At 52.3% G+C, this 14247-nt stretch overlaps 4 protein-coding genes across 4 annotated transcripts; 1 reads left to right on the top strand and 3 right to left on the bottom strand.

Moving 5' to 3' along the window:
- Positions 1 to 97: 97 nt before the first annotated feature.
- LY79DRAFT_687970 (family 11 glycosyl hydrolase) lies at positions 98 to 1020 on the bottom strand (the record flags this gene model as incomplete). The annotated part of the gene is made up of 2 exons (XM_060564687.1): positions 578 to 1020; positions 98 to 509 (listed from the first exon to the last, which is right to left on the bottom strand). The coding sequence occupies exons 1-2, from the start codon at positions 832 to 834 to the stop codon at positions 98 to 100; spliced, it is 669 nt and encodes a 222-aa protein (XP_060413674.1). The 5' UTR covers positions 835 to 1020.
- A 2718-nt stretch (positions 1021 to 3738) lies between these two features.
- LY79DRAFT_555292 (heterokaryon incompatibility protein) lies at positions 3739 to 6615 on the bottom strand. Its single transcript, XM_060557918.1, has one exon. The coding sequence runs from the start codon at positions 6129 to 6131 to the stop codon at positions 3780 to 3782; it is 2352 nt and encodes a 783-aa protein (XP_060413673.1). The 5' UTR covers positions 6132 to 6615; the 3' UTR covers positions 3739 to 3779.
- A 117-nt stretch (positions 6616 to 6732) lies between these two features.
- Positions 6733 to 8585, top strand: LY79DRAFT_670101 (T-complex protein 1; the record flags this gene model as incomplete). Its single annotated transcript, XM_060563738.1, has 4 exons — positions 6733 to 6778; positions 6852 to 7018; positions 7073 to 7394; positions 7447 to 8585. The coding sequence occupies 4 exons, from the start codon at positions 6733 to 6735 to the stop codon at positions 8583 to 8585; spliced, it is 1674 nt and encodes a 557-aa protein (XP_060413672.1).
- A 1570-nt stretch (positions 8586 to 10155) lies between these two features.
- On the bottom strand, positions 10156 to 14012 carry LY79DRAFT_555290 (uncharacterized protein). The gene is made up of 3 exons (XM_060557917.1): positions 13757 to 14012; positions 12292 to 13009; positions 10156 to 12240 (listed from the first exon to the last, which is right to left on the bottom strand). Exons 1-3 carry the CDS (start codon positions 13844 to 13846, stop codon positions 10574 to 10576), a joined length of 2475 nt encoding a protein of 824 aa, XP_060413671.1. The 5' UTR covers positions 13847 to 14012; the 3' UTR covers positions 10156 to 10573.
- Positions 14013 to 14247: the final 235 nt, after the last annotated feature.

Raw genomic sequence — 14247 nt, 5'->3', positions numbered from 1 at the left:
TAGATGTATGATATCTTTGCCTTTCAAGTTGAGACGCCAATTTTCCTTCGGCGGTATCTGACACCTTCATTTGAAAAGACCAGCGGACAAGAGCCTCTTATTTGCCTGAGACGGTGTACTTGGACGATCCGGCAGCGCTGCCCCAGCCCTCGGTGGAAATGGTCTGGTAATTCATGTTGCCAAGGTTCATGCCAAGCTTCTGCCAAGCAGCAACGTGGTTGGCAAAGGTGATAGTGCCGCCGTTCGGGCGACCGCTCTTGCGCACAGAAATGTACTGAGTGAAGGTAGTAGTACCCTGGATTGAGGGCTGGTTGACCTGTGTGTGCTTCCAAATATCGTACTCGGATCCGTCGCTCGTAAGTGATCCCATTTTAGTACCCTGAGCAGCACCTTGCCCGTTGCTGTACTCTTGAACATAGTACTCCACCAGTGGGTTGGTAGACCAACCATACAGGGAGACCAGAACAGTGCCGCCAGTAGCTGAGGTTGAGCCGGAGAAGGTCACAGATCTATGCATGTTAGTCAAGGACTCAAGGTGAAACAGCGAGGTCTACAAAATCAGGTGGCAAGGTCTTACCTGGTCTTGGAGCCTGTGCTCCAGCCTTTGCCGACTACGAAATCCTGGGCGCCTGAGAACTGTACAGAGTATCCGTTGCCAGTGGGGCTGAAGTTGACGTTGCCGCTCGTCTTGTAGTTCTGGGTGTAGTCCTGGCGCCGAGCAAGGCTGGTAGAGGAACCCAGCTCGAAGTCAGGAGCGTCGGGGCTAGCAATGGGAGACGCGAAGGCCTGGATGATGACCGAGGCGGCGAGGGCCAACTGAGTGAAAGAGACCATGGTTTCGGTTTAAGCGAGAGAGATCTGAGATGTAGTAGCTTGATGATTCAGTGAAGCTATCAACTGGTGGTGAATTCCAGGTGAGTAGAAACGAGAGAGCAGCTTCAGCTTTTATAACCATCTCACAGCTAACCATCAATGTCAGTTTCCTCCCCGCCCATGACGCATTCTGTTATTTTGATCAGGAGGTTCTACTAATGCCGAATGGTAATCTATCGAAGATCGCGTGAAACATTAACCGACGAATAAGCAAATCACTGGTGTAAGCTTTTGCCAAGTCATGCCCACGTTGTGGCCCTGCTGTATACGCACCGATCTGACCGCCTGCGGTCCAATTCATGGCTTTAACCGGGAGGTTCCACCAATCACCCCACGTCAATCTACCAAAGATCGCCGTGAAACGGTACTAGGAATGAGAAACTCCCGTTAGACAAGCTTTTGCCAAGCTTAGGCACGATGCGAATGACGGTTTCTGTACCCGGCTAAATGCACCTTGATCAAAAGTGAAAATCACTAGATTCAAATAGGCTAGAGTTACAGTATTCCGCAGGCGGTCTCTTTGACGACATCCTAATGTGAGAGCCTATGATGTAACGAAAAATGAATATATCTATTCTGAAACGCAGCTCGGTAAATTTGGGGCTTCTTACACGCGTTCGTCCCTAGCCATTTATTCACTATTAATGAAACGGCTAGTCAGAAACAAAACAGACTAGTTATTAATCCTAGGATGAGACCCTCTAAGCAAACAATTTTCCGTGTTTGCATTTTATCCTTCACAGACCCACAGCAGGGCCTTCGCCATGGGGGACATATCCGGCGTGAGATCCTAGCATCTAGTTGGCGGGTTAATATGGCACATTTCCCGGCAAACTCATGGTGGCTTCTCCACACTTCCCACCATTGATCTCGAGGACGCAGGAGCTATGATTCAAGTTTTGAGAGAAAAGCCGAGTTTAGCCTATCAACAGGCCTCCTGATCAAGCCCTTTGCCCTCGGAATTTGATGCCTCCGTCATGCCCCGCTCGAACCATTATTGTTAATGATGTGTGTGTTATAGACGAGGGATCGCCTGTTACTTGCACCTTGTTCACATTATAGACATGCTACCCGAACCTCTTGGGTGCAAGGATGGAGATCTTAAGTACCGGGTGCTGCGGTAGACAATTTAGGCATCGGATAGGACGGCAGATCCCTCAAGCATCAAGAACAAGGGTAGGCACTACGTAATGAACAGCAGCATCTGCTAAAAATTATGTTAAGTAGTTATCCTATCCAGAATCGACAAATGAGATGATGCCGGATAGAAGCGCCTACTCGAAATGGTATGTGCGTGTGATGAGCCACATCTTGCGGCTACCACAATTGGCACTAGCCACGTGAAGCTATGCCAGCTTCACGACACGCTATAAACCTAGATTGTGGCAAATGACATATTTTTTATCGCATGATAATCAATTATCTGTTGTCCATTTTTGAGGTGTTCAAAACGGGCAATTCTGACGCTCCTAGTGTTTACTGATGTCTGATATAGGGTGAAAACGCCGAAGGACGTGGCAATTTGTATCTGCGGATTGTTTCATCCCTTTTCAAAATACCTGTTCTTGCACTGCCCCACAAAAACAGCACCACCGTGGTATCCAGTAACCACGAACCATGATTAGACATGACAGTTAGGACTCAAGTCCGACAGCCTCGGAAACAAAGGTGATCTTATCGCTACCACATAAGACGTGATTTGAAGAAACCAAGACTAAAATCATGAAGAGATGTCAAGTCGACAGTGTGTATCACATTTCGAACAGACTTCTAAACGGCACCATAGAGCAGATTGTGTTTCTTGTACCACGTGGCTGGCAATAGAGTGTACACACCATGAGTGCGAAGGAGTGATCAGACAAGCTGATATTGTCCCCCCATTGTCAACCCGAGAGTACCGTGCACAATAACAGCAATAAAGCTCAGCAGACAGTGGATTTAGTGATAACACAACTATCTTTAGAGGCAAAAGGGATGGTCTTGGCCCATCCCGACCTGGAGCGCAGCGTAGGAAGCAGGGTGGGTTAGTACCATTCTAACCCTCCCTGGCGGAGCCGTTTTAGAATTAAAAAAAAATCTAAGAAAACTGGATTTGAACCTGCAGCCTTTAGGATATGAGGTTTATCGCTGTTATGGTGCACGGTACTCTCGGGTTGACAGGGGGGGGGGGGGGGGGGGGGGGGGGGGGCAATATCAGCTTGTCTGTAGACTCAGTGGGAAGCTTGCAAGGTAGCTGCTGTTAAGGGAAGGGGAAAAAAGCTAAAACAAACCTTAAATAATGGGAGATTTGCGTTTGACCGACAGCTATCCCAAGTCCAAAAGGCTTAGTTAGAACAGACATTAACATAATTAAGTAATAAGAGGCGCTTGGACATACAATGACACACCTTACTAGCTTGCTTGAATCTTGATTAGTAAGACTATTCGTGCCTCCAATTGAATCCCCGTTGCGTATCTATGGACCCGGGGCGCAAACGTCAATTTAAGAATCAGCCTGGCCCTGAGTAGCGTTGCACGGGCCATCACTCTCAAACTTTATCTAAGAGGCTTCGTGATTAATGCCTTCCGCACAGCCGCCAAGGCACCAAAGTAAGTAGCCTAAGAAGAGCGTGCAGATCAGCGCAGAAGCTAAAGTGGATCTTGGGGTTAGCAGTTAAGACGGAGGCTGAATTTTATAAACGTTCGTTGGATTTACTGCTGCGTACTTCGTAGTCCCACTTCATTAACCGATGGGATTGAAGGAAATTCTGGTCTTCGCATTAAGCAGTCGCGATCCTGTGGAGATATTAAAGATGAGGCAGTGGAGGAGTTGATTCTTCCAGGCAAGTGACGAGTGGTGTTGCAGAGGATATGCACTACGAGATTCTATTTGATTCAGTGATAGTTGCTCAAATAGTTGAAGTATATCAAATGATAGCAAGGCCCTCCTCTAATATCTTGCCATTGTACAATCTTCTTCGCAACTTTGAGTCCAAGTGCTCAATGTCCCGCGGGTCATCTTCCCACTGATCTGCTTCATGCCCCCAACGCATTGCACCATCAGCGTAACAGCTCCCTACCATCGTCGTCCGTCTCACGTTGCCCAAGTTATCGAGCCTCCCGGTTTGATAGGGAAGAAACTCTAGACTACCGGTGTAGCCCCGGAGGATGTACGGCATGAGACCGCCTTCGAGTATGTAAACTTCGTCCCCCATACACATGCTCTCCGGCCCAACACCGACTTGACCTAGTTCGGTAATAAACAAACGGTGACCTGCCGTCATGGTACGCACAGTATCTTCGATCCACCTGATTTCCTCCACTTCGAGGGGCTTCTGTGAATCGAGGTCTTTCGGGGCCGTTTCGGTTTCATCCAGCAAAGATTGCGATCCAGGAGCCCAGACGGACGCCCCCCCGAAAGTCAAAGTCTGTGTCAAAGGATTTGAGTCTAAAGTTTCAGTATTGCCGTTAGGCATGTCTTTATAGCCTCCTTCCTTGAGGGAGCCAAGCTCGTACTTCTCCAGGAGCCAAGATGTGACTCGCCGCCGCTGTTCCGGCTCTAGTGGATGTAAGCAACCCCCGTTTTCATTGGAGACTCGCAGAGAATAACAGAGACAGGTCGCAATAACATCTAAAAACGATTGCCGGTATATTTTCCAAACTTTGTGCATCCCATTGCTTGGTCGAATCTGCACAATGGCCGAGGCAACATTTGAAAGATCGCTTAGGATGACTTCGCTGACAGTCTCTACCAGGCCACATTTGACGCCATTCAGAATCAATGCCTGAGGGTGCTGGTCCTCTGGATCTTGTGAGTTTTTGATGTACCTTGCTAGAGTGGGGAGTAGGTGAACAGGCTTCCAATGTGGGCTGTCCTCTGTTGCTACCAAACGCTTGATATACTGTCGGGGCACGAGCGTTGTACCACTGGATGCAGTTTGATCGACGGAACACTCTGTGAACATGGCACGACTGGCGTTGAAGTGCAGTGGTATCTCTCCATGAAGACGAAAGCGACGCTGATCAAAACCTGGTGCCACGTTGTCTGAAGACCAGTCAGGCACCCAGGAAGGAGTATCCCGGCGAGATTTAGCAAGTAGGTCGAACGTTGCCATCCAAATGAGACCGGTCTGGAGAATGATTTCATAGGTCACTTCCGTGAATAGGCTGCTGCTAGTGTAGGTATCGTAGTTGGCCTTGATGCCGACGTCACTATGTTGAAAAACTCGCTCTTTCTTCAAGTCTTGCGCAAGCTGGAGAAGAGCAAAGACCTTGTCTCTGGGTTCGGATGACTTCCTGCTGCGGAATTTTCTCAGCAGCCACAGCAGTGGACTGGTCGTTGTGATATGTGCTGCGTCCCTGAAGGTGCCTGGGAACCGCATCGTGTCGATGGCGTACAATTTTTCCGCCAGGTAGGACATGACTTGGTTCAACTCCTTGGACCGCAACGAAGATAGCTGCAGGAAGTTCTCGGTTGCGTCGACAATGAAAGTAAATGGCAGTGTGACACGTCCGTACGCAATGGTAAGATTTTTGGCGACGCATGCTTCCTGTATAACCCACATGCGGTTCCACCAGTCACTGGTAGCGAAGAGGCGAATCCTCTCGGCTATTATCAGCTGAATTCGCTGATCCTCGATCGAATGGTTTGTTGTGAGCGAAGTAAAATGATCGTCGAGGAAATTGTCGTTCATGCTCTCAAAGCTGAACGCTACAAAGAAGCTGAAGAGAGAAACAATCTCGTCGTTCTCTGACATCGATCCGGGGGGGAGTTTCTTCCAAATATCGGCCAGGTATTGATAAGCTAAGGCTTCGTCTTTGCGTGTTCCAGAAAAATGAACTGGAGAATCCTGGCCAAGCCTTTTAAAACGACGTGGGTAATCTTTCAGGCTGCGGTCCAAGCCGTCGCCCAAGTAGGCGATCACGTCCGTAGCCCGGCCGAAGATATCGTGCATCGATCCAACCTGACAGCTCTTCTCCACGGCGTTATACTGATTGATACAGATCGAGTCGACCCAGAGAACGACGGGTTCTGCCCGTCGCCGAACCGCGCGCAGGGCTCTATCAAGGTTGAAAGTGATGTAGTGGACCTTGCCACTGACGATGATCTGATTAGAAGCCCTGGTGCTGCCCCAGGCGTAGGATAGGGCAGTGTATTGCCCGGATCTGTCAGCCACGTACATCGTTGCCTCCAGACCTTCCAGCCAGTCGCCGGGATGAAGTTGAAGAAGACGGATTTCAGAGCCTCTGAGCTCTTCGGCATACTGAAAGGCCGACATCACTGGTCAGGTTGTGGGATTGGAGCGTGATGTAAAATCTACAAAAAGCAAGAAGAGTTGAAGAGGATGATATGGCTAATAGGCAGACGTCCGCGTTCGAGAGAAACACTATGTCAGCCTGCAGCTCCGGGCGGTATTGATTGGCGTGCTAGATGCATACGGTAGTCGCAAGCCAACACAAGCTTGGTTAAGCAAGACATGGTCGGAGTACTTAAAGATACTGGAAGACCGGGGTCCTCGCTCAGAAGCGCGCATGCTTCCTTCCGTAGTAGCATTGTAGCTGTATCATAGTTATTACGCACAGCGCCGTAACCACCGAAGCTGCAAACACGCATATTTGATGCTGAATCTGTGTTTGGGTTTAGGTGGGGAGGCTGACAGGGATAGGAAAGTACCCCTCCTCAATTACATAAGCCATATCAGTGGTCCGTGCCCGGGGAACATCACGAAAGGCTGCAATAATTTTTTGGAGCTCCAGAAGCTTCTTGGGCCACGAACAGTACAATTACAGCCTCCCCTCCCGCGACGACACACGAACTCCGATCTGTACGCCGAGCGGATCATTTACAACGTACTCGTTGTTTGAGAATCAGCATTCACAATGTCGTTCGGAGGCCAAACTCCGACCATTATTGTCCTGAAGGAAGGTCCGTTACCCCACCGCCCTCTGTCCCCTTGCCGACCCAGGAACCATTTAACTGACATTTGCCTGTTGCGTAGGAACCGATACTTCCCAGGGCAAAGGTCAGATCATTTCCAACATCAACGCATGCTTGGCTGTACAGGCCACAATCAAGTCTACTCTTGGTCCCTATGGCGGTGACCTCTTGATGGTTGATGCCAACGGCAGGCAAACCATCACCAACGACGGTGCCACGGTTATGAAGGTTGGAAACCCCGTGTGGGTGGTGTTAGAGTATGAAATACTAACGCGCTTCTAGCTTCTTGACATTATTCACCCCGCGGCCCGAATCCTCGTCGATATCGCGAGATCACAAGATGCTGAGGTCGGTGACGGAACAACGTCTGTCGTTGTTCTGGCCGGAGAGATCCTCAAGGAGATCAAGGAACATGTGGAGCAGGGCGTCAGCTCTCAGATTATTATCAAGGGCCTGCGGAGAGCGTCGATGATGGCCGTCAACAAGATCAAGGAGATCGCTATCGATACCAACGAGAGCAACAGAAGAGAGACCCTAGGCAAGCTCGCCGCCACAGCCATGACGAGCAAGCTGATCAAGCGCAACACCGAGTTTTTCACAAAGAGTACGTGGACGTGGATGTTCTTCCATCATAGGGTGTTGCTAATCTTGCGTAGTGGTCGTGGACGCCGTTCTGTCCTTGGACCAGGACGACCTGAACGAGAAGTTGATCGGCGTCAAGAAGATCCCTGGAGGTTCCCTCACCGACTCACTATTCGTCAACGGCGTTGCTTTCAAGAAGACCTTCTCCTACGCAGGATTCGAACAACAACCTAAGTCGTTCGAGAAGCCCAAGATCGTCTGTCTGAACGTTGAGCTGGAGCTAAAGGCCGAAAAGGACAACGCTGAGGTCCGCGTCGAGCAGGTGTCGGACTACCAGGCCGTTGTCGATGCGGAATGGCAGATTATCTACAAGAAGTTAGAGGCGATCCACAGCACCGGTGCCAAGGTCGTGCTCAGCAAGCTGCCCATTGGTGACTTGGCCACTCAGTACTTCGCGGACCGTGACATCTTCTGTGCTGGCCGCGTTGCGTCCGAGGACATGGACCGCGTGGTCCAGGCCACCGGTGCAACTGTCCAGTCGACATGCTCAGATATCCTGGCAGAGCACCTGGGCACCTGCGGCAGCTTCGAGGAGCGCCAGATTGGTGGCGAGCGCTTCAACTTCTTCGAGGGCTGCCCCGAGGCCAAGACCTGCACACTTGTCCTTCGCGGTGGTGCCGAGCAGTTCATCGCCGAGGTCGAGCGCTCTTTGCACGACGCCATCATGATTGTCAAGCGTGCCATCAAGAACCACACAATCGTCGGTGGCGGCGGCGCCGTTGAGATGGAGGTCTCCGCGTACCTCCACAGGTTCGCCGACAAGAACATCCCCCACAAGCAACAAGCCATCATCAAGAGCTTTGCCAAGGCTCTCGAGATTATCCCTCGCCAGCTGTGCGATAACGCCGGCTTCGATGCTACCGATATTCTCAATAAGCTGCGCGTGGAGCACCGCAAGGGCAGCACCTGGGCCGGTGTCGACTTCACCAACGAAGGCGTTGCTGACATGATGGAGCGCTTCGTCTGGGAGCCGGCGCTGGTCAAGATCAACGCCATCCAGGCTGCGACCGAGGCCAGCTGCCTCATCCTCGGCGTCGACGAGACGATCCGCAACGAAGAGAGCCAGCAGCCCCAGGCCCCTGGCCAGCAGCTGCCTCCCGGCGCCGCTCAGCGCGCCCTGAGAGGCAGAGGCCGGGGTATGCCTCGTCGGTAAAAATTGGTTACGACCGGAAAATGAACGGAAAAAGGAATAAAAAAAAGGAATTCGATGAATGGCGTCTGTATGATACCTAGAACTGGCCCCCAGGGGCTTTGGCTTTCCGAAGTCCGAATAGACTGGGTCATTTGTCGCTTGTCACGAAATATGCCAATCTTTGGAAGTATCTCGCCAGCTTTCAGAAACTTTTGCTATTTGAATTGAACCAAAGTCGCAAGCTGAGGAACTGGACTGACTCAATCATGCGCAGCGCAACGGGAGATTCCAAGATTGAAGTCATGCTCCGTCATTGCGTGCATGATTCCCCCTCTTCCTCCCTCATCTTCCAAGTAGAAATGTCGTTCTATTCAACGCCAGCCATATGCAATATGGAGCAAAACATCGCACCACGTCATGGAGGGTACGCCGCACAAGATCATTCCATACCACGACCGATTTGCGCTTAAACGGCGCTGTGTGTATCGCGCGTATTGAAACAGCAGATATCATCTGATATGCTCTCCAAACGATCCTCCCAGTTACCAATCAGGAGGTCTACTGACTCCTTGGCCGGGGCCCTCCTCGGAGCCGCTGGGTCCCCGCATTTATCCCCACTTTTCACCGGTGATGCCCCGGGAAAGACACCGTGCGGTCCGCTGCAGGCCGCTGGCCATTCTGAAGGAGCGGCGCTACATGAAACGGAACAAGGATGAGACGTCGTTGCTGTGGAAGCATTGGGTAAAATAAAACTGCTCTTGTAGACCGTGGACTAGACACAACTCACACCTGCGAGGGGGGGGTTCGAGCTTCATGCCTGGGGTGGGGCAATCACCGCCATGTCGAGATTCGGGAAGCGTCACCGGCAGGTGGAGAATTGAGATGGCAAGAGTTTCGCCAAGAGCTCTTGTTCGACGCACCTCTAGTATCCTTCCTTTCAAAGCATAATGCCCTCCTTCCCCGGCCTCAGTTAGCCAGAAACCTTCCCGAGAAAAGACATGGTGACGCCGTGGTTGACGGAATGGTTCTCTCTGCCTCTGTGTAGCGTAAGTAGTCTACATCTTGTCCCCGATTACGTGACTAGTTAGGCATGCGGGAAATTTTGATAGAACTTGGCGATTTCCCTCCTACTCATCTCAGAGAGCTTCGCAATGATCCGCGCCCCCCTCAACACTTTTGGGTCAATCAACAAGTGTTCCCCGTGGCAAATAGAGGACTGCCGCGTGTGCGATCTCGTTCCCCGTCAACGACACCAATACCATCAAACCCACATCGACGGTCGGCTACCCTGCGTCTCCGGGGGATCCCAGCTTCGCACTGCCGTTGCGAGGGGCCACGGCTGGAACGAGGGGGGGCCCTTCCAATCAACGCCCTAAATGTAAAGGGGGTCTGGCTTCTCTTCCTGTTCCTTCTGCTTCGCCACTTTTGCTGAAGATGTTTTACATTCCTCGGGGTGGGTTCTCGAGGTTACACACGAGGAGACCTCGTGACGATTCTTCTTCGCCCAGGAATGTGATAGGAAGGCGATGAAGAGAGAAGTCACATACGTCGAGGTTGTTAGTCATGCACATCGAGATTCATGGTACTCTGCAGGTTGAAGTCCATTCCAAATTCAATTTTATCGCATCTCTTCTATCGCGTAACCTAGAAGCCAGCCGCGGCAGAGGCATACTCGGTTGCCCTGCGCCAAAATTCGTGCCCATTCCCAACCCATTGATGAATGCCAACCCGCCGCTGATCGCCAATACCCGAAAGCCAATACCGAATTAACCATGAACCGAAACGTTTTCATTTCCCTTGTGGTAGTACATCCGCTCAGCGAACGAGAGCGTCTCGAGTCATCTTCGTCATTATAAGGTCCGGGGCAGTGCTGCGAAAAGACCAAAGGCAAGCACAAGCATAAAGCGTCATAACGTACAAGTTGCCGAAATCAAGAAGCCATGACGTCGTTCAATGCCCATTCGAACGCAACCTTTACGCCGAAAGGAAAAATGAAACCCCCATCCGTGTTATGAGCTACCGAAGAAGACGTCGTCGTTGTGCGTGAACATGTCGACTGCGTCGTCAAATTCCTCGTCAAACTTGCTCATCATGAGCATGCTTGGGTCGCGATCGAACTGGGCCATTCCCTCCTCGGTCGTGAAAGCTTTCATGAGGAGTTCGTCGTCGGCATCGCCCAGACCCAGGCTTGAGATGCTAGTATTACCGACGGGGCCGGCATTGCCTCTCATTCCAGCGAGCAGTGAATCGTCGCTAAAGCCAGTGGTGTTAGGCTCGGCGTCAAAAAACTGATTGGGTGGCGGAGACGAAGACTGGGAAAGTTCCGGCGGTGTGTTATACTCGCTCTTGGCTGGCGACTCGGGTTGCTGGGGCAACGAGGTCGGCGCCTCCATGAGGGCCTCGGGCGATACGTATCCGGAATTGTGGCTCGCGGCCGGAGATGGTTCCAGATGCAATTCACGCAATTCCCTGTGAATCCGGGGGGGCGACGAAGGCATGGGGGCGGATGACACCGTGGTGATTTGAAGGGGCATGTCGTCGATTCCTGGTCGCTCGATGCTCATGCCGCCCATTTCGAAGTGGTCGTCTGACATCATGTTGAAGTCGTTTTCCGGCGAGTTGACCGCGGAGCTGTCAGAGTAGCCAGATTGCGATGAACAGGAAGTGGTGGACTTGTTCTTGGTCCTTGTGCGAGCCGACTTGTTGACGCGCTCGTCCATCTCGGGACGGTGCTTGCGGGGGCGACCGCGCTTGACGACTTTCTTGACGATGCCATCGAATGCTCCAATGCACATGCCGCGCTGGCGATGGCGGGTAAGAGCGTCGTGGCGGGCAAAGCTATTGCCGCATTCGCAGGGGTAGGGCTTGATGCCAGTGTGAATCTTTGCGTGGCGCTTCAGGTCGTGCTGGCGAACGAAGCACTTCTTGCAAGTAGGGCACTGGTATTGTCGGTCGTTGAGATGTGTCTGAACGTGCGACTTGATGTTTTCCTTGCGTCCGAATTTCTTGCCACAGTCCTCGTACACGCAAGTCCACTTGCCGTCGTTGGGATCGGGTCCTGTGATGTACATTGCGATCTCATCGATGGTGACGCCAGTCTCAGTCTTGGTTTCCTCGATGTTGATGCTCGCAATGCTGGCGGCGCTGGCAATACTGGCGAGGGACTGGGTGCGACGATGAGGCGAAGAGCGGCGGGAGTCGTCAAAGGATCTGCTAGGAGAGGAAGAGCCGACGGTCATGTTGGGATGATGGAGATCGGGCCTGGTATCGAATGCGCTGTGAAAGTTCATGAGAGGTGTGTGAGGAGTCGATTGCTGGGACATGTTGCCGGGGATCCGGACATCGTCTGAGAGGCCATCGTAGCCACCCTGGATCTTCATGAACTCATTGTTGAAGTTGTTCATGTTCATGAAATCCGGGGTGGGGACCACGTGGTCGTACAGACCATCAGCCATCTGAGCGGGTTGCTGGGATCCAGGCATGACGTTCTCCTCAGATTGTCTCCGCAGCTCCTCAAAGATGTTTTGGGCGCGCTGGTTCGTCCGTCTGATGGGCTTCAGCGTCTCCTCCATCGACTCGTCGTAGCCCTCGGTGAACCGAACCGGCCTTGCAGACATGGGCTCGTGCTTCACAGCCCTGCCGTGGGGCGTCTCCATCGGGGTAGGGGGGAAGTAGTCTAGTTCGTATAAGCGAGGGGACGGTGGGAATAGCATCAGAACCGACATACTTGTTGCATCCTGGTCAGGTGGCGTCATTGGTCTCTGCATCTCCATGCCCATCGTCTCGAACTTGTTAACCCGGTCCATGATGCCATTGCTGATCCTCCTCGAGGAGCGCCTCGTGCTGGCAGTTTCGTCCTCGGAGATCCAGCCCTGGGGGGTTCCGGGAGTGTCACTAAAGTTCATGAAGGAAGGGGTCGAGAGGGCACTGTCAGAGGCAAAGAGCTCAAAGTCCTTGTTGCCTCCCATGGTACCGGCGTAATCCTGCTGGTTCTTGGCCATCATGTCGTTCATCTGGTTGCCGTACTGGTTGTACTGCACGGGAGATGATTCAAAGCATGAGGGGTTGAAGCGATGGGTGTGGGGTGTGCCATGGGGGGACATAAGGTAAGTTTCATGGTCGCCGGCGGCCATGAACATTTGGTGATGTGGGTGAATTTGCTGTTGTGAGTGTTGTCGAAGGTGTGCTTGCTGGCGGGGGCCCGGGCGTGCTTGGATGCGTTGCTGCTGCGCTTCTCGCAGTACATGCTGCGGTTGTGCTAGTCCTGTGTTAGTAGTCATACTTACCGTAGCAAAGTCTTGCCGTCTTGTGTCTAGGCTGAGGCCTCGGCGGTGGCCGAGGGCTCGTTGACGCTGGACATTTTGAGGCAAGGGCTGGATCTTCACTCCTTCGAATGCCGTCGGTGTCGAATTTTGGCGTCGGTGCGCTCTGTGACGGGCATGAAGCTGGTTGGTTGGGGGTTATTGGACAGCATTGTGTCGCAAGGTCGAGTCCGGAAGGAATTGTCGTCGGTCGGTTATTGTCAAGGGAAACCTATGGGTCCGAAACTGCACCGTGTAAGTTAGCATCGGCGTTGAGTGTGTGCGACAGATCTCGCATCGCATCGAGGGGGCAGCAACAAGGAGCGACTTACCTCACGCAGTGCAAGCAGAGCTGCCGGGCTAAAGGGGGGGAGGGAAGTTGTGCTCAGTCGGGGTCGACTTTGCGGGTTAAACAGACGAAATCTGGTTTGTACGCCCTGAGGCGAGGTGAGAAGTTAAGAGAGCTTCGAGAGCGGGCTCTCTACCTAGGCAAAGGTAAATTTGTCAATGGCAACGGGATCTGTTTGTCAGATGCGCAAGAAGATCCGGAGATTCAGATTCTTGAGCAGCAGCAGCAGCAGTAGTATTTGTGGTTTGTAATTTGTGGCAGAGGGGGGAGAAGTGGTGTAGTAGGTGGTCGCGATGGGCGGGTAGAGGTTGTCTTCCTGCAGTAGTGGATTTAACGGGAGGGGAGGGGAAGAAATTCAAGATTCCACTCTGGAGACAATGGGGGTGGGTAGGAGTAGTAGTAGTAGTAGTAGTAGTAGTAGTAGTAGTAGTAGTTTGTTTCTAATGGTGGTAGGAAATAATAGTACTAAGAGGAGGAAGCGAGGCAGGACGAGGGAGAAGAGTGAGGACAGCGGCGGTAGTCGAATAGACACAGACACGGACCAGGCAACGACGCAAGGGGAGGGACAAGGTGAGGCCTGCGCTGAGAAGAAAAGATGGAGGAGTTCCAAGTGCTGTAACTGAGGAAACCATCTCAATCCAGACGATGCGATGGGTTGGCGCTGGTAACCGGGCTGCTTTGTTGACACGGTCTCCACAGCAACGGGCACCTCGCGTACTTCCCTTTGCGCCAGCAGCCACACGTGGTAGCTCCAACGAACGGTACGTACCTCCAGCGTGCACCTTGACACCTCAACCCACTCCACATCGGCTTTCCCCCCATCCCACCCACGCCTTCCTTCTTTGCTTGTTGTGTGCTTTATTCCTTCCTAGGTAGGTAAGTAGGTAGTAGGAGGTAGGTGCTCTGCTCTGCTCTGCTTCCTCTCCTGCCCTACCCAGGATGCATCCCGTCATTGTGGATTACTGGTCCCGGTCTTCCTTCCATGTCCTTTTAGGACATGTCGTCGTTGGACAAGGACCTCCTCCTGGCCCTG

The sequence above is a fragment of the Colletotrichum navitas genome, assembly GCF_030913465.1.
Source record: "Colletotrichum navitas strain CBS 125086 chromosome Unknown LY79scaffold_33, whole genome shotgun sequence".
NCBI classification, from domain to species: Eukaryota; Fungi; Ascomycota; class Sordariomycetes; order Glomerellales; family Glomerellaceae; genus Colletotrichum; species Colletotrichum navitas.
The sequence above is the reverse complement of the archived record's forward strand: the minus strand, read 5'-3'. Positions and strand labels throughout refer to the sequence as shown.

Bases quoted from the DNA above. Each gene is read 5' to 3' on its own strand.
- LY79DRAFT_555292 (XM_060557918.1), bottom strand. From the start codon at position 6,131: ATGTCGGCCTTTCAGTATGCCGAAGAGCTCAGAGGCTCTGAAATCCGT.
- LY79DRAFT_555290 (XM_060557917.1), bottom strand. From the start codon at position 13,846: ATGGTTTCCTCAGTTACAGCACTTGGAACTCCTCCATCTTTTCTTCTC. The intron at 13,010-13,756 runs GTCCGTGTCTGT...CCAACCAACCAG, and splicing joins TCCCCTTGCGTCGTTGCCTG to CTTCATGCCCGTCACAGAGC. The intron at 12,241-12,291 runs GTATGTCGGTTC...TATACGAACTAG, and splicing joins ACCTGACCAGGATGCAACAA to ACTACTTCCCCCCTACCCCG.